Here is an 18,070-nt window from a genome sequence, read left to right as displayed (position 1 = left end):
ATTCTACTGACCATGATTCTCCATTTCAATTCATCTGAGTTCGAATGTTTTGAATTCTACTGACCATGATTCTCCATTTCAATTCATCTTGCACAGTAAACATCTAATGCTTTTTGGTACTAATATCATACATTCATATTTAGACCATAGAATTTTTCAGTTGGTATATTTGATAATACCTCGGATTTACAAAAATATAGGTCAAATCACAGTATATTTCCACAAAGTGGGGTCTGGAGAGGGTAGAGTATACACAGTCTATACTAGTACCTCAAAGGTGAGGCAGAGAAGCAGTCTCCGATCCAAGCAGCTAAACCCTATTTTGAGGGTAGTCTTTGCGCCCACTTACGGACGTTGGTGATCCTTGAACAGAACCGTCAATTGAATGGACAGGGCTAGCAATCTTAAGTCCCTTCTTCTTTTTTGCCTTATCAGCCCAATCCAGGAGGCAAGCTTGAACATGTTTATCGAACATTGACTTCTTATAATGACTCCCCATCTATAATTCATACAAAAAGAAAAATATTTAGGAGAATGTTTGGGTTTACGTTATATCAATGGACAGAAAGTCACCTGTGTAACTAGAGCATAAAGTGGCAATGTGCTATAGCTGCATAAAACTTGAATGATAACCCTGTAAAAGATGAAAAAACCATCCTCATATATGAACACTCTGACAAATCTGATATTATGGAAGGTAAAGAAATGCAAGAACATTTGCTTCAATAGAGAAGGATAAGGGGCACGGAACTAGGCAGACGCAAGGAGGTTCATCTAAATCCCTTTCGCCAAGTATCTTTTATTAATATAATATAGGAGGTTCATTTGAATCCCTTTCGCCAAGTATCTTTTATTAATATAATATAGTAGATATTGAATCCTCTTGGTGAAAATCCTGGTACTGGAAGGAGGTGGGGTCGGGAGGCCTGGGTCGGGGCTAGGTCCCGGGTCTAGGCCGGGGGGGGGGGGGGGGGAGTAGAGCTGATAAGGAGTAATGAACTCTACCCTATGACAAGCCGAGGAATAACAAACACGTATTTTCCCATAATGCAGGAGAAAAAGCCATATTGGAACTACAAAGATCAAAAAACATGAAATTAGGAAAAGAGAATTGAACTACATTAAAACATTGAACATAATGGTGTTTACTTGATTACTAGCTTACCAAAATCCAGAAGAAAAATGCTATTTCAAAAGCATTTTGGAATAGAATAAAATGTATCAAGAAGAGGATAATTTGAGGGCGATCGAACCAAAAGTGATCATCGGATGGTGTTACAATCAATTCACCTTCTACTGCTACATGTCTCTCAGCAATTTCATGAGCTAACTGTATAATCACATGCTCCAACTTTGTTCCAACTGCAAGTAGAAGCTGGAAAAAAAACACGAAAAGAAAAGAAGAACGAAAGGACACAGAAATCAAGTTAGCTTCCTCCTGCATAAGATTTGTACTGCAAAACAGAAAAACAAGACAGAAAACCAGATATATGACAAGAAATTTGGCTGACTGTAATACTGGAAACTACACAAGTAAAAGTTATGATAGGGTTACTCACTATAAAAGGAACGAAAGCAATCCAGAAATACGTATGCCAACCTGCAAAAGCATAATGATATATGAACCTTCAAATCGTAATCCACAACACAATGACCAGAAAACTATATGCAACAGAAGAACCTTGGTAACATGAAACTAAAATAGTGCTGAAAACTTCATGTAAAACGAAAGAACGAAGCACAATAGCAATGTGGCAAGGGGAACAAGTCTATGTCAAGTTTGAACTGGCATACCATTAATATTAAGCAACAAGAAGATTATTACGAAACCCCAGAGATACCAGCTGCAACCAACAAAAGCAAAGAGTAACAAGTTAATTTGAAGAACCAGAGGTGAGAGAGTTGAAGAGGAAAATGTCTAAGAGCATTAGCATCATCCTATTACTTGCCTGATACCGACAACTGTCGTAAAATCGTCTTCCAGAGCACGTACCATGTACCTATAGAAATTGAATCTTGGATTTCCCCTGCAATGTGTCTACACAAGGAATCTGCTTTTACTATATCATAAGCCAAGTAAAAGAACCCAGTACATGGTAGCCAGTATCTAACAACTCAATCAGGCAAGAGAACATAGTTTACCATAATGAACCCCAAACGAAGCGCTCTGTAGTCTGACTCGTTTACAGAAGCATAAAATTGCTTGAAGAAAGAATGCTGCAAATTTTCACCAAAGCAGTAAGTTAAAACTTATGACAATCTAGCAAAAGATAAACGACAATCATATAGCAATAACTTTACATATAACGATTGATTTTTTAGTACTTAGTAGGGACAGGAAGTGCTTACCGCCCAACCCATAACGAGTGATTGTTTACCGATACCCTGAAACCGATTCCTGATGAAATCATGTTCATGGACATGAGTAACTGATGGTTTCAGTTGAGCTGCAAAATGGAACATCAATATCAGTAGCTTCTCGTTTCAACCATTTACTTCCTTTGCTCTTTAGTCACTTGCACTTTAGAGAAGAATGACGTGATTCCCGATATTTTATACTTAGCTATTCTAGCATAAGGGAAACAAAACAGATGAATCATGAAACTCTTCGGTAGTAAAAAAAATTATGTGCCAAAATGTTGGATGTATCTTTTTATGGACGATGATCCATACCATGTTCGGATTCAGGATCCACTTTTACGATTGCATCCTCCCAGCTCTTCCATTGACGTATCTAGGCCATTATTAAAAAGATTACAAACAATGATTTAGCCCGAAAGACAAAGCAAAAGAAACCCGCACAAAAGTAACTGAAGCAGAAACACGTAGTACTGACCTTTACTCCTCCAAATACAATAGTCAGAACAGAAAAAGTCACATGCACAATAGCTAGGACAAAGATAAAAATGTGAAGGTGATGCAACGCCTCAAGAGATAGTAACGGGACCTTGTGCTGAGAAACAATGAAAAGGATTATAATTAGAACTCAGTGCAAGAATGGCGTATAACACCGAAGTCATGAAGTCTAATATAGGGACGACCCGGTTCATACCTACTCCGTAGGTGTCGGGGAGGGGGGACCACTCCGGGCCTGACCTACGCGCCCTCACCCCAGCTTCGCTGGAGGGGCGTTTCGAACCCCCGACCCTGGCACACCACGGTAAGCAAGCTTACCGCTGAGCCAAGGCCATCCCTCCCATGAAGTCTAATATAAAAGGGAAATTTTCTATGTGCATTTCGGAACCAGAATTTGCAGTAGTCAACACAATATCGATGTTTCACAGCTCATCTTACTTGAAATGTATAAGAATCCATAGCAACAATTTTGTTTGTTTTGGCACATAATGCAGTAGACCTACCAGGATAACTCAAGAGTAGGAGATTTGCAAAATTATAAAGACAAAGACGTTACAATTATAAAGACAAAGACGTTACAACACATTCTTTGTATAGAAGCATCGATTCACATAACTTTCTTTCTGCAAGACAGATATCATATAAAAGAAACAAGGTGCATCATGTATTGTTTACCACAGAAAGACAAAACCTTGTGCAAACGAGAGGGGTTTAGATTATGCATTCTGAACCACGGGAAGCTGACGTAACAGGAAGTAAGTAAGATGAAGTATATATAGAGCAATGACTTAAGTACTTTATGACTGCAGTAACCCTTAGGAGTCTCTTCTGCTGCAAGCAAATGCCGTTGATGGTGAGGACCAGGATGATAGTGAACAGAATTGTTGCTAGGACGAGGCACTTCAGGTGGAGATGGAGATGGAGAACCCCCCAACGATGAACCTGAATGTGAAGAACCCTCCAATGATAATGAGCATGGAAGTAAGTGTGTTACGACACGATGAGGCACACAGATTTTGACAATTCGACTTTGAAATACCGTTAACAAAAGGGAAATGAACCCCAAGAGCATCAACTCTGCACATACACATTCATAAAAACAGTTCATAAATGCAACCTTAATGATCAATTTAGAACTTTAAAGAACTACAGTGCTGAGATTTTTGAACCTTCTTTAACTTTCTGTAGTGCTTCATAGAGATGCTTTTGCTTCTTCTTCTTCAAATGCTGCACCAGTAGCAAATCCAGAAATTTCGTTCAGGGTGTTAAAAATTTATGATAATATCTTTTTAATCTATATACATAGTATAATTTTCCAATGAAGCATACTCAACTGACTATACACATAGCCACGAGCTACCTAGTTGCATATAAACAACAACCAATAACAACAACAATAACAATCACATGCATTTCAAAGCCTAAACAAGTTTGGATCCGCTATATGAATTCTCTATACCATTCCACTACAAAAATGGAGACGAACCGGGATAACGTCAAATCTTGTTTCTGGATTGAGTAGAAAAGGGATATATGGAGTTCGTTCTCTTCCTCTATGCATCTCTGTGATGGGTCTAAAGGTCGTTTGGTTGGGAAATAGTTATCCCGGGATAATTAATCCCGGGATTAGTTATCCCGGAATTACCCAGGATAACCTATCTCACCATACATATGGGATAACTTATCCCATCACTATGGTGAAAAAGGTGGGATAAGTTATCCCGGTATTGACTAATACCTCCAACCAAACATGGGATAAAATGACCCTTCAAACATGGGACCCTTCATTTTATTCCGGGACTACTTATACCTCACACCAAACGAATTTATAAGCTGGTTCATAATGTAGCGAAACAGAAAAGGAAAAAACACAAATGAAGATACCTTAGCAAATTTTGAAATTCAAATTAACTAGCAGAGAAAGAAAAAGAAAAGGCAGAACAGATAAATGGCATCCCGGTGCACTAAAGCTACCGCTATGCGCGGTGTCCGGGGAAGGGCTCCACCACAAGGGTGTATTGTGCACAGCTTACCTTGCATTTCTACCAGAGGCTGTTTTCAAGGCTTGAACCCGTGACCTCTTGGTTACATGGCAGTAACTTTACCAGTTACCAGAACAGATATTTCATAAAAATCCTAGTTTTATTGTTGTCATCAACAAGGTTCGGCAAAGGGCTGCACACCAAGAAATGTGACTTAGACAACCTACCGTAATGCATTAAGGACTATTTTCATTGCTCGTAACCGTGACTTATAGTCACACTAAGACAACTTTACCGCGGCCAATGTGATATAGTCACACTAAGACAACTTTACCGCGGCCAATGTGACAACAAAATGCATGCAATTGTTGTATTCCTAAAATCTTTTATTAAAGAACATCATTTCAAATGGTTGATATGTTCATAACATATAATCTTTCTTTTGTAGTTAATTAGTAATAACCATGCACTTTCATATAACAATATTATATCAAACAAATTGCAAAAAAATATTTAAAAAATAAATTAATTAAAAAAAGACCTTTCCAGTATAATGGAGGAGGCGTTCAAGAGTTAGAGATATTGCAACAATGACAGTGCATACACCAGCAACAACCCATGTTGGTGTAAATTCCAATGACCCTTCATCTTCTCCACCTCCACCCATATTTTTTCTTCAAATAATATTCTTTTCCCCTATGCTTTACTAATTTCTCATGAATTGTTTCATCAAAGTTGTAATAATTAATTAATGAAATGAAACAAAGAAAAAGGAATCACACCCACAATAAATTTGGGGAGTGATTATGAAATGGAGAAATGATTGATGATCAAAAGAAAGAATTGAAAAATTTGGAGGAAAATTGACCCCAAAAATAGAAGAAAAAGAATTGGTTATATTTTCCAACAACGTGGTTTGCATGAATGGTGTTTGATTTTGTTTAACTCATTTGCATGAAATGATATGTTTATATGTTTGTCTAGAAATATCACAACTATTACATTTATAGGTAATATTTGAGTTGCACTTATGGTATAGTGCATTTTTATTTCTATTTATGTGACATTATTTTTTAGATATATGTCGAAATAATGCTGGAAAATTAATGTTCAACTCTTTGAATACATGAAAGAACCGAAACTTCTACCCTATTTTTAAGGGATGGACGCGTGAATTAGACCTAATTAAGAAATATTTATCTTACACTTTTTGTTTTATCGAGAAGCTTTTATGACTATATAGATGTTCTGAAATCAGAAATGCTTAAGGTCACAACTTCAAAGAAAAAAAAAAATGTTCCAAAATAAATGACACGTGAAAAAACTATTGGTCTCACATGAAAAAAGTCAAAAGCTTAGAGGCCTAATTTGATATTTTATCTATAATGAGAAGTTTTTATGACCTTGAGATAGTTTGGGTACGTAATGAGGTGAAGTTCAGACATCTTAGTGAGGAGGTGTGAGAGATTAGATATAGTTGATATGAAGAGAGGTAGAGGTAGACCGAAGAAGTATTAGGGTGAGGTGATTAGAAAAGACATGATACTTACTCAGATTACCGAGGACATGACGTTAGATAGGGGATGTGGAGGACGCATATTAGAATAGAAGGTTAATTGGGTAGGAGTGTTATCGTGCAGGTAATATGGTAGCTTAGGGTTTAGACTTTAGCCGTAGATATCTATCATTGTTGTTATTTATTGTATTTCGCTTGTTATTGCACTATTCTGTGGGTGATTAGTTGTCATATTTTCTTCACTGTTTTTCTTTTCTTTATACCTAGATTTGCTACACTTGAACCGGAGATCTTCCGAAAATCGCCTCTCTACCTCCCCGAGATGGTAATAAGGTCTACGTAAACTTTACCCTCTCCATACTTTACTCGTGGAACTTTAGTGGATATGTTGTTTTATTCACGCCATTTTGTTGCCTTTTTTTCTTCCAAGGTGTAGCACTTTATTATTTAGAATGAGTTTTAGATTAATCATTTGCAATTTAGGCTTAACTTGGTGTTACATTTCTTCTATTATGTTACTTGAATTAGTCATCACAAGCTTGGTAACAATTCAATCCCTTCAAATTAGAGTAGTTTTATATTATTAATTAACATAATCTTGCCTATTGTTAGCTTTGCCTTTTTCTAATAACAATGCTAACAATGTGTCTCAAACATATAGTATATTGTAGAATACACTTCTATTACAAATATATATTGTTTGAATTCAGTCATAACTACAACAATAAATTATAATGGCAAGGAAGAAGAGTTGAGAAAACACTTGATAAACCTCACTTTGAACTTGTATTTTTTTTTTCTCCTTGGACATTTGTGACTAGTATATGTATACACACCTACATTATACGTAACCCCTGATCCTTTTAAAAATGAAAAATAAAATTGTGGGCGGGGAAGAGGAGAGGGAGGGGATTACAAGGTCGGAAATTGAACTTTCACTAACCTACTGAGCTACCAAGATTCCCCGACATGGGCATTCCCATTTGCTCTTTCTCAGTAACTTATCTCGAACACATAGCAAAACAGCTCATCTGATTCCTCGAATTGCTGGTTACATTAGGATAAATTATGATCTTCGAGTCCAAGAGACCCTGGAGAGTCATCCGTGTCCTCTGGAGTCCACCGGGGTTTGAGTTGGGTTATGTGACCTACGAGGTGATAACGATATACTTGGTGCGCAGAAAAAATCAGGCAGAGAGAAAGCTCATGCTGATTTGGCTGAGATCATACAATGTGATGCAAGGCACATAGAATAAGAAAGACTAGCTCTTTATTCGAATGCGGAGAGGGGTGAAGGTAATGTGGAACGTACGCAAACCAGATGAGTGGATGCCTATCGAGGATGCAGATGACGATGAGGACTATTCATTCCAGGAGGCCTGGCCAGCTGACAGAGCTTCAGGATCAGGAGACTGCGGAGATAACCCCGAGCATGGTTCAGAGGCGATCTCCTAGTCTTCTAGTTTTCGGGTTGGGGGTGTAGCATTCTCATTTGACTATGTTTTTTTTGATACTTGATATTGCTCCTCCGGGCCTTGATCATCAATTTGCTGGAATGGATGACAGGCAAAAAGATTGCAGGAGAACGCTTAGCATATCACATGCAGCTGTATCTGGGCCAGTTTGTACACACCTCGACTAATTCCACGAGATACCCACCACCTCCCACCAGCCACAAGCACCAGGTAACTCTGTCTGCCAAATCTAGAACAGATCGGAAGAAATCATCTAGTGTTTTGTCTCAGCCGAGATTTGAGCCTGAGACCTCACGGTGCTCAAGCCACTTTATTGACCACTAAGTCACACCCTTGGGTACTCTGTAATCTCCAGTTTGCCAAGGCATAAAGCATTAGTATGTATACGCAGTAAGACTTCTTCTGTTGTCACAAGATAGTTGTAGCATCAATATGTTGCAATAACAACAGCACTCAAAATTCTGATGTGACATTGTCTTCATTAACATAAGAGGCGAGGTGCTTAGACAACTGGCATTAGCATAATGTTCAGAGTAATCCAGCCACACAAATGACAGTAAATTAGCATATGTGCTGTGTGCATATATTCTTCAAGTACTACTATGCCAAAAGTTCTTCCACCAATTGTTCACTTGGAATACTGTACTGGAGTACCATGACTGAATTAGATCCCTATCAATCAGTCCTGAAATAATAATAATTGTATAAAGAAGAATAAAGTGCTACAGTATATCTGAGCATCTAATGCACCACTTTCAAATACAGTCATTTCTTTTTCCCATGTCCAAATATTCGAAATAGAGCTATAATACTTGAGCTGTTTGATACAGCAGGACAAACAGAAGCAACAAAATCGAAGTAAAAATCAGAGAAGAACAATGCCAGTCAACTTTGCTTTGGATAAGCCTCATCGGGGCGCCATTAAGAAAGCTATTATGCTGACGCTTTGTGAGGGTAACAAAGAGGTGGTAATAATCTCTCCCTCTCTCGTATCATTTCTTCTTTGTTACTGTTTCTTGTAGATAATCTATCGGAATGATTTTCTAGGCATTGCAAGTGAGCCAGAAACAAGGACGGAGAGGAAGAGTGAAGGAGCAAGGACGTATTGGTGCTCAACTGCAAGTCAGCTGCAAACAAGGGGTGAGAAGAAAGATAGACAAAGGATGGATATTACATTGGTACAGCCAAAATAGCCACTGCTAATTTTTCTACTTACTTAAAATATGATCACAAAGACGACAGCAACAAGTACCCAGTAAAATCCCACAAGTAAAACATGATCACAAAGACAATGTGCAAAATGGGGGGACTATGACATGTAGATGGAAGCTTTACTAAGCAGACCATGGACCACTATGCATTAGTGCCTGGTTTCTCTGTAAATAAATTTATGAGTGATGTAAAATCGGAACTTGCTCATAAGTTTGTATTCCCTCCTGCACTTTCAAAGTCCAAATTACCCCATTGACGTGTAACTTCTGTTGTTTACCAAATGATACATGCGCCTCTCAAACAAGTCAAGATCACATCCCCTACAAGTATAGTATTCTTTCATGTAATGAGCAAACTGAATTGGCAGCAAAGACATAATTGTTGAAGTATTGAGTTATTTGCTGTTATTTTTCTTTTCGGTTAAGTAATTTTATTAGTGAAATTCAGTTATTTAGTTGAGATAGAATAGGATTTTATTATTTTTCTTTTTTGTTAAGTAATTTTATTTCTGAAATTCAGTTATTTAGTTGAGATAGAATAGGATTTTATTAGTATCCTAGTTGAAGATAGAATAGGATTTTATTAGTTTTGAAATAGAATAGGAATCTTTTGTCTATTTATTTTTTCAGATGTGAATGAATAAATAAGTAGAATATTTTTTACCCTCGAACGACCGTTTTCTTCTTCTCTATATTCTGTAGAATAACAATTGGTATCAAAGCCAATTTCTTGAGGGATATGTGAGAAAGAAGACCCCCAAAAATAACCCTGCATAAAAGTCAATATTGTTATGGCTTCCAACAATTTCACAATTCCTTCACCCCCAATTTTTTCTGCAAAATATTCTTGTTTGCTGGTCATGTGTTGAGTGCAACCACTGTCTAGAAACCATGTGTTTTCATCATTCAATCTTATTGTTGCCGTCGCCGTAAACACAAACTCCTCCTGTTCTTCAACTTTCGAAACGTCGGCTTTTTGAGTTTGTTGGTTGTTCTCCTTCTTCACTCTGCAAAACCTTTCAATATGACCAAGCTTATCGCAATATCTACACTGGAGAGGTGGTTTCTTCCCCTTAAACCAACAATCATCCTCTTTATGATTGGTTTTTCTGCAATACTTGCATGGAGGAAAGTTTTCTCTCTTCTTGACTCTACTGCGAGAATCGCCTTGATTATTTCTACTAGAATTAGTAGAAATTTTTGGGATTTTACCTTCCTCTTGCATTTGCATCTTCCCTTTGAACTTGGCTTGAAGAGCAGTTTCAGTAGCTTCTTCTAGCCTCAATATCTTCTTTACTCTTGAGATTAAAGAGCATGTACAAGTTCTGAAGGTGACAATTTTGTGAGATCTTTGCTTTAAATCTTTCCGGCAAACTCACAAGAACCTTTTCCATGATTCTTCAATCTGTAAGCTCTTCTCCCATAAGTCTGATTTGGTTTACAACCTTCATCAACTTGTTGGAGAATTCTTCAATACTTTCTGAATCCTTCATTCTGAGAATTTCAAACTCTCTTCTCAGATTTATCACTTTTGTCACGACCCGAACCAGGGCCTGGCCGTGACGAGCATTTCGAACCATGGAGGCCCGAAACAGCCCTATCTGATTGATAATCATGCACCTAATTCATATGATCAAAGTAATGCGGAAGAAACACAATATAACGGAAACATGGTCAAGAATCATATGAAAACAATAATGGGGAATAATGTCCCACAATCTCAATCAATATCTCAAAAATCGTCTGCGAAATCTCTAATACATGACTGAAACAATATCTATCTGAAAACTGGGACAAGGCCCCCAGGAGACCCTAAAACTGAATATAAGATAAAAGGACTGTAGGACATAAGACCTTCCGAAACATAGAAGGCTCAACACTTGTCTCTGCAACTCTGTCTAAATAATCTACTGGTTCTCTTGACCCCTAGACTGGGCCTCTGAACCTGAGAAGTTGGAGAGGGGAGGGGGTTAGCACAAAAGTACTGGCACGCAGAGATATCGAAGAAAAACATAATATTTTTACAAAATATAGTTGAGAGCCATTATAAAGCAATTTCGTATCAAATCATTTGAAAGCACATGGGTGTAATACAATAGTTTTTCTCAATAGTAATGAAATGCAACTGAGCTAGGTGGAATACCCTACATAATTTACACCAACTGTCAAACCTCGGTTGCCGCCGAGATTAGAGTATAAGTGAGGGAGAGAGACACAAGATCACACAACATGGAGTCTCGACCCAATGGTAGTGCCCAAGATCACTTGGCTCGGGCTCCTACCTATAGTCCCAATATGGGAATGACATGAAGTCAAGTACACAAGATCACTTAGCCCGGTACCAATATTCTGTGTCGACAAACACGTTTTTCCAGCGATGAGCCCTTGTGTCTCAAACGCCTTCTTTGGGCATCCACCTTTCTTATGTAAAATCAATGCATTCAAATTTCACCTTATTTAATCACATGTCGTATTCTGTAGGGTATCGTCATACCCGACTTGCAAGTCATCAATATCACATCCACATATGCATAATCATGTAAAAAAACAAGGTGCTTCATCATTTACAAGTGGTGAACAATATTTATTTCAAATTTAAGCTCTCTTTTGTTGATCACAATATGATATGGAGTATCGAAACATTATCATGGGAATTTGAAAACAATTTATCAATCATATTAATCAAACTTCCATGGAAAATCTCAAATCACATATGCATGATTTCAACCATTGAAGTATATAGGCAAACAATTCCTATGACATAAAGAAAACGACTTAGAAATCATATTGAAAGCAAGATATTAGCATTTGATTGAAAACCCCCATTTAAAAGCATGCATGTTCATAAAAACTACACCCATGAGATTTTTGGATAACCCCACGTACCTCTATATGCGAATATGATAGGTGCTTTTTGAAGCCTATGTTGCGGAGATTCCAAATCTTCAATTTGTTTTGAAAACCCATGGTTGAATCTTGAACTATTTGGGTTTTTATTTTGAAATCCTAGAGAGAGTTCTTGAACAATTTGGATGAATGAAGGTATATTTTGGGGTCTTTGGGAACTGAATTTCGTGTTTATGGCTAAATAAGGGTGGAAAAGGACCATTTTGCCCCAAAAACGGAGTGTTTAAGTCACCTGAAACCTTTACATAGGCGGTGCCTATGCTATCGCCTATGTTTACATAGGCGGTGCCTATGCTATCGCCTATGTTTACATAGGCGCCGCCTACTACTTTGAAAGGCCATAACTTCTTGCTCGAGCGTCGGATTTTAGCAAAATTGGTATCGTTGGAAAGCTAAATCGAAGACCTATCATTTGACATATAGTAGGCTCTCTAATTTGACATATACAGAGAGTTATGGTGGATGAAAACTGACACACTTTACAACGTCACTAAAGCTTAGTCGATCGAAATAGTTTCAACTCGTCCTTGAGTTGAAGGACCTCTATGGTATAAATTCAAGCTTGAATGGATTCACATACAACAAAATTAATTAACATACCATATTGGCATAGGATTTATGACTTCAGGATTATCAACGCATCGAAATCATGGTTTTATTCTAGCCCAAAATGCGGGGTGTTTCATTATCTCCCCCTTGGGATCATTCGTCCGCGAATGATGGGTAAGGACATATTGAAGCTTAGAGGTATGGAATAACGCAGACATGACATGTCCTCTATTAAAGAATACACTGATCTGCAACATGACCATATGGCTGGAACTAGTGATGTTCTGAATTCTTATACCGGACATGCATATCTGATGCATGGAATACACGACTGAAGCTACTCATAAGCTGAATTCTCATAATGAACATGCATACCTGATGCATGGATTTGTTACTAAGTTTTTCTCATGAACGCGGAACTGAAACACTGATAGGCTGAACTTTTTTTATTGAACATGCATTTCTAATGCATGCATATCTGACTGAACTGATGTATGAATGTATGACTGAATACGCAATGACAACTGGTGCGGAGCCTGTAATAAGAATCTATGCATGCAGCTGAATGGGGTATCTCCCCCTTGGGACCTTATGTCCCTCTATGAATGTTCAATTCACTAAGATACTCAGAAAACTGAGGCGATGCACAGGGCACCTACGAATTGAATCATAACTGAACATTTGGAATCTAAATTTAATGCATGATGCATGGACTGGGCTATACTCGTAATTACTGGTATACTCTATCTTGGAATAGTAGCATATCTAAGATTTTTAGTAGCATGAATAAGTGCAAAGACAAGAAAACAAGTCATCCGAATCTGACTTCTAAACTAACTTATTGGCCATACAGACTGAATTATACTAAACCCTCATACTTAACTGGAGTATTCTCTTCAACACTCTCTCTAAGGAAGCTCTAGCAGTAATAGGGAGCCATGCATCTTGGGTACGGATTACACAAGACATCCAACTGAGGAAATCACAACATTGACACTACTCTGCAGTCTGGAATATAGACATATAACTCCTAAATTAGGATAGAATTTTCAGACCTTTGGCAATACAACTTCTGACTTTCAGGCTTAGAGCACTTCCCGAATATCCCTTAACTATACTATTCCCTATAAATATCATATTCATTCAACTCAGCTTAAAATTCTCATATGAGCATTGACAAATCTTTCTACTAATGTCGGACATAACTAAATCCCTTTGCCGTGATCAAGCCTAACTCTAAGTCACAAAAAAAATACAACATGCCAGACCACGCTATTATTCTAAACCATATGATGCCACCTTCTATATCTCATTTAAAGATCACATCCTAAGTATAACATGCCTTACCACTTCAATGACTACTCTGAACTCTTAATATGAAGTCGCTAATGCATATTGCGACCTTCCGCTACAATCCCAAAATGTCATTCAAGCCTAATTTATAACCACATGTTAACTTCAAGGCAACCACACATAAATACATACTTCACATAGTTTCTAAACTATTGTCAATATAACTCCCACGCGCTACCCTAAGACATACACACACAAACTTTCCCACTAACCATCACATGTATCAAAGACTTGGCCCCAAATCTTACTTCATACTTATGGCCTTATCTAAACAAGCATACTATGATCTTCCATCAACAAGAACATTTACATCATCACCACTATCATTGCATAGGAAGGGTCACTAAAAGGTTAAAACATAAGACCCTCAAGCGTAAAAAGATCTTTATACAGGACTGAGCACACTATAAAGAGTGAGTACATGCGTCATGAGTTGCATGACCTCAACTAGAGTTCATAATATAAGGAATGTGATCCCGAATACTTGAATGAACTAGAACTCATTATCTTGGAACTGGAAGAGTACGTGACTCTCTATCATATACCGGAATCATGAACTATTATCACGGAACTGAATCGTAAGGCATGAGTAAGCATTCGGATAACAAAAAAATACTGAGGTAGGAATGGGTTGAGATTCACCCTCACTTTCTGATGTTTTATATCATATTGCATCACTACTAAAATCTGAGAGCCTTACTTGGTCATTCGTTCTATCATCTCCCCCTTGGCTTCAAGTCATCATCTAAAGTTTGGGAGATCCTTCACCGGATTCTAACTGAACTACACTTGCTGCACTCTAGGGTTTGAAAAAAAATAACAGTACACGCATATCATAGAACTTAACCCAAATGACTACCTTCCGGGATACACTCTATCTTTCCATAGCCACCAATAGTCATAGTATAATGCTTGCACACTTATTTATATCGGTTCAACCTTCAAAACTCAAACTTAGATTCTAACACTTAACATGGCTATTTAGATCACTATATACCATCTAACTAGTATTTCTCCACTTAACAATTCAATGGTATCACAAGCCACACAAATTATGCAATAGTCTTAGTAAAATATGCCGCAGCCTTATATCACCTTAGCATACTTCTACACCATACCTACAACATTATACTTCATTACAAATCAATTTAAACTTAAACCATTTCATACACCATTCAAGCCTATTAGATCACTTTCATATAACTACTTACCCAAGCATACATTTACACTACCTTCAAATTCCTCAAACAACCATGAGTCTATAATCATAACTTACTCGCTAATATAGCCATTTTCACATTCAATCAACCAATGAATCACCCTGACCAATAACACCTTCTCTACCTTCTACTAATAACATACAAGGACGAATCACTTCATTACCAGCTCTATCTCATGCAAACAGATTCAGCCATACATATATTAAACCAACGAAAGAACAACAAGTTGCTAGTGAATTGAAACAAGCCTCACACGGCTTCACTAGACTTTGGTTTTGTATTTTGAACAAGAAAATGGGATGAATGACAAGTCAACTATGCTAGTGAATCGAAAGAGCCCCACACAGCTTCACTAGGCTTTTTAGTTTCATCAACACAATGATAAAATATTTTCAAGAGATAGAAACTTGTCACACAATATTCCATAATCTGAGAATACACATCTTACTTTGTATAGATAAAAATCTGAGTCAAATATTTCCCCCACAGATTATGATACAATCCACACACGCTACTAGCTACCAACAAGTCATGAAACTGACACTTTAACTTATACTACTATTTGGGTGGAAACACAATTCCAACACTCTTACTACATATTTTTTCCCTTAAGCATGATATCTGCAACATAAATTTCTGAAAGGGCCGAATATATTCAATACAGAAGGCTGAAAAGCACGATTTCATCAAGATCAAGGTTCCCACTAGAACCCATACACTCTGAAGCAATAATGGACTCTTCTCAAGTCCTTGCACAATTTTAAGATCTTATATGACGCGATCCAAAGGGACAATACCATTTAGACTCTAAACTTCTGCACTTGAATCACCCCAGTAATGTGACGGGTCTGAGAACATCCGAGTAAGGAAAGAATTTGGGATGATTTTACTTTCGTATAGACATCACCATAGCAAAAATTAGAGTATGAAGGAGGAACATTCTGACTATGTTGCACGAACTAGAATATGAAGAAAGAGAGACATTTTTAAACGTCTTGTAGCCTCTTGCTTATAAGTGTGGCGCGCTACACACCCATAAATAAGACTATATCTAAAGCGATTTCATAGACACCCTGGGACCATAAACCGTGCATTGATACCAAGTTTGTCACGACCCGAACCATGGCCTGGCCGTGATGAGCATTTTAAACCATGGAGGCTCGAAACACCCCTATTTGATTGATAATCATGCACCTAATTCATATGATCAAAGTAATGCGGAAGAAACACAATATAACAGAAACATGGTTAAGAATCATATGAAAACAATAATGGGGAATAATGTCCCACAATCTCAATCAACATCTCAAAAATCGTCTGCGAAATCTCTACTACATGACTGAAACAATGTCTATCTGAAAACTGGGACAAAGCCCTCAGCAGACCCTAAAACTGAATATAAGATAAAAGGACTGCAAGATATAAGACCTTCCAAAACATAGAAGGCTCAACACTTGTCTCTGCAACTCTGTCTAAATAATCTACTGGTTCTCTTGACCCCTAGACTGGGCCTCTGAACCTGAGAGGTTGGAGAGGGGAGGGGGTCAGCACAAAAGTACTGGCACGCAGAGATATCAAAGAAAAACATAATATTTTTACAAAATATAGTTGAGAGCCATTATAAAGCAATTTCATATCAAATCATTTGAAAGCACATGGGTGTAATGCAATAGTTTTTCTCAATAGTAATGAAATGCAACTGAGCTAGGTGGAATACCCTACATAATTTACACCAACTGTCAAACCTCGGTTGCCACCGATATTAGAGTATAAGTGAGGGAGAGAGACACAAGATCACACAGCATGGAGTCTCGACCCAATGTTAGTGCCCAAGATCACTTGGCTCAGGCTCCTACCTACAGTCCCAATTTGGGAATGACATGAAGTCAAGTACACAAGATCACTTAGCCTGGTACCAATATTCCGTGTCGGCAAACATGTTTTTCCAGCGATGAGCCCTTGTGTCTCAAACGCCTTCTTCGGGCATCCACCTTTCTCATATAAAATCAATGCACTCAAATTTCACCTTATTCAATCACATGTCGTATTCTGTAGGGTATCGTCATACCCGACTTGCAAGTCATCAATATCATATCCACATATGCATAATCATGTTAAAAAAAATAAGGTGCTTCATCATTTACAAGTGGTGAACAATATTTATTTCAAATTCAAGCTCTCTTTTGTTGATCACAATATGATATGGAGTATCGAAACATGATCATGGGAATTTAAAAACAATTTATCATTCATATTTATCAAACTTCCATGGAAAATCTCAAATCACATATGCATGGTTTCAACCATTGAAGTATATAGGCAAACAATTCCCATGACATAAAGAAAATGTCTTAGAAATCGTATTGAAAGCAAGATATTAGCATTTGATTGAAAACCCCCATTTAAAAGCATGCATGTTCATAAAAACTACACCCATGAGATTTTTGGATAACCCCACGTACCTCTATATGCGAATATGATAGGTGCTTTTTGAAGCCTACGTTGCGAAGATTCCAAATCTTCAATTTATTTTGAAAACCCATGGTTGAATCTTGAACTATTTGGGTTTTTATTTTGAAACCCTAGAGAGAGTTCTTGAACAATTTGGATGAATAAAGGTGTATTTTGGGGTCTTTGGGAACTGAATTTTGTGTTTATGGCTAAATAAGGGTGGAAAAGGACCATTTTGCCCCCAAAACGGGGTGTTTAAGTCACCTGAAACCTTTACATAGGTGGTGCCTATGCTATCACCTATGTTTTACATAGGCAGTGCCTATGTTATCTCCTATGTTTACATAGGCGCCGCCTACTACTTTGAAAGGCAATAACTTCTTGCTCGAGTGTCGGATTTTAGCAAAATTGGTATCGTTGGAAAGCTAACTCGAAGACCTATCATTTAATACATAGTAAGCTCTCTAATTTGATATATACAGAGAGTTATGATCGATGGAAGCTTACACACTTTACAACGTCCACTAAAACTTAGTCGATCGAAATAGTT

At 37.6% G+C, this 18,070-nt stretch overlaps 1 protein-coding gene and 1 long non-coding RNA gene across 3 annotated transcripts; one reads left to right on the top strand and one right to left on the bottom strand.

Annotated features, from left to right (window-relative positions):
• Nucleotides 1-91: 91 nt before the first annotated feature.
• On the bottom strand, nucleotides 92-8,276 carry LOC107874591 (MLO-like protein 1). 2 transcript variants are annotated; one of them, XM_047414186.1, is made up of 14 exons: nucleotides 7,298-8,276; nucleotides 4,026-4,083; nucleotides 3,653-3,933; nucleotides 2,837-2,953; nucleotides 2,674-2,734; nucleotides 2,350-2,447; nucleotides 2,143-2,217; nucleotides 1,950-2,038; nucleotides 1,795-1,844; nucleotides 1,560-1,600; nucleotides 1,166-1,375; nucleotides 1,006-1,073; nucleotides 574-634; nucleotides 92-499 (listed from the first exon to the last, which is right to left on the bottom strand). In XM_047414186.1, exons 3-14 carry the CDS (start codon nucleotides 3,926-3,928, stop codon nucleotides 311-313), a joined length of 1,335 nt encoding a protein of 444 aa, XP_047270142.1. In that variant the 5' UTR covers nucleotides 3,929-3,933; nucleotides 4,026-4,083; nucleotides 7,298-8,276; the 3' UTR covers nucleotides 92-310. The 2 variants fall into 2 exon arrangements, with proteins under 2 accessions (XP_047270142.1, XP_016576841.2); XM_016721355.2 differs by lacking the exon at nucleotides 7,298-8,276 and adding an exon at nucleotides 5,380-5,927.
• A 281-nt stretch (nucleotides 8,277-8,557) lies between these two features.
• LOC124899394 lies at nucleotides 8,558-9,438 on the top strand. Its single transcript, XR_007056851.1, has 2 exons — nucleotides 8,558-8,797; nucleotides 8,877-9,438. It is a non-coding gene; the product is annotated as an uncharacterized LOC124899394 (long non-coding RNA).
• Nucleotides 9,439-18,070: the final 8,632 nt, after the last annotated feature.

Source organism: Capsicum annuum, chromosome 6 (genome assembly GCF_002878395.1).
Source record: "Capsicum annuum cultivar UCD-10X-F1 chromosome 6, UCD10Xv1.1, whole genome shotgun sequence".
Lineage (NCBI taxonomy): Eukaryota > Viridiplantae > Streptophyta > Magnoliopsida > Solanales > Solanaceae > Capsicum > Capsicum annuum.
Note: the sequence above shows the minus strand (reverse complement) of the source record. Positions and strands in the feature narration are given on the sequence as shown.

Bases quoted from the DNA above. Each gene is read 5' to 3' on its own strand.
- LOC107874591 (XM_016721355.2), bottom strand. From the start codon at position 5,505: ATGGGTGGAGGTGGAGAAGATGAAGGGTCATTGGAATTTACACCAACA. The intron at 2,735-2,836 runs GTCAGTACTACG...ATAATGGCCTAG, and splicing joins TTGTATTTGGAGGAGTAAAG to ATACGTCAATGGAAGAGCTG. The intron at 635-1,005 runs GTAGAGTTCATT...CATCTTTTACAG, and splicing joins ATTCCTCGGCTTGTCATAGG to GGTTATCATTCAAGTTTTAT.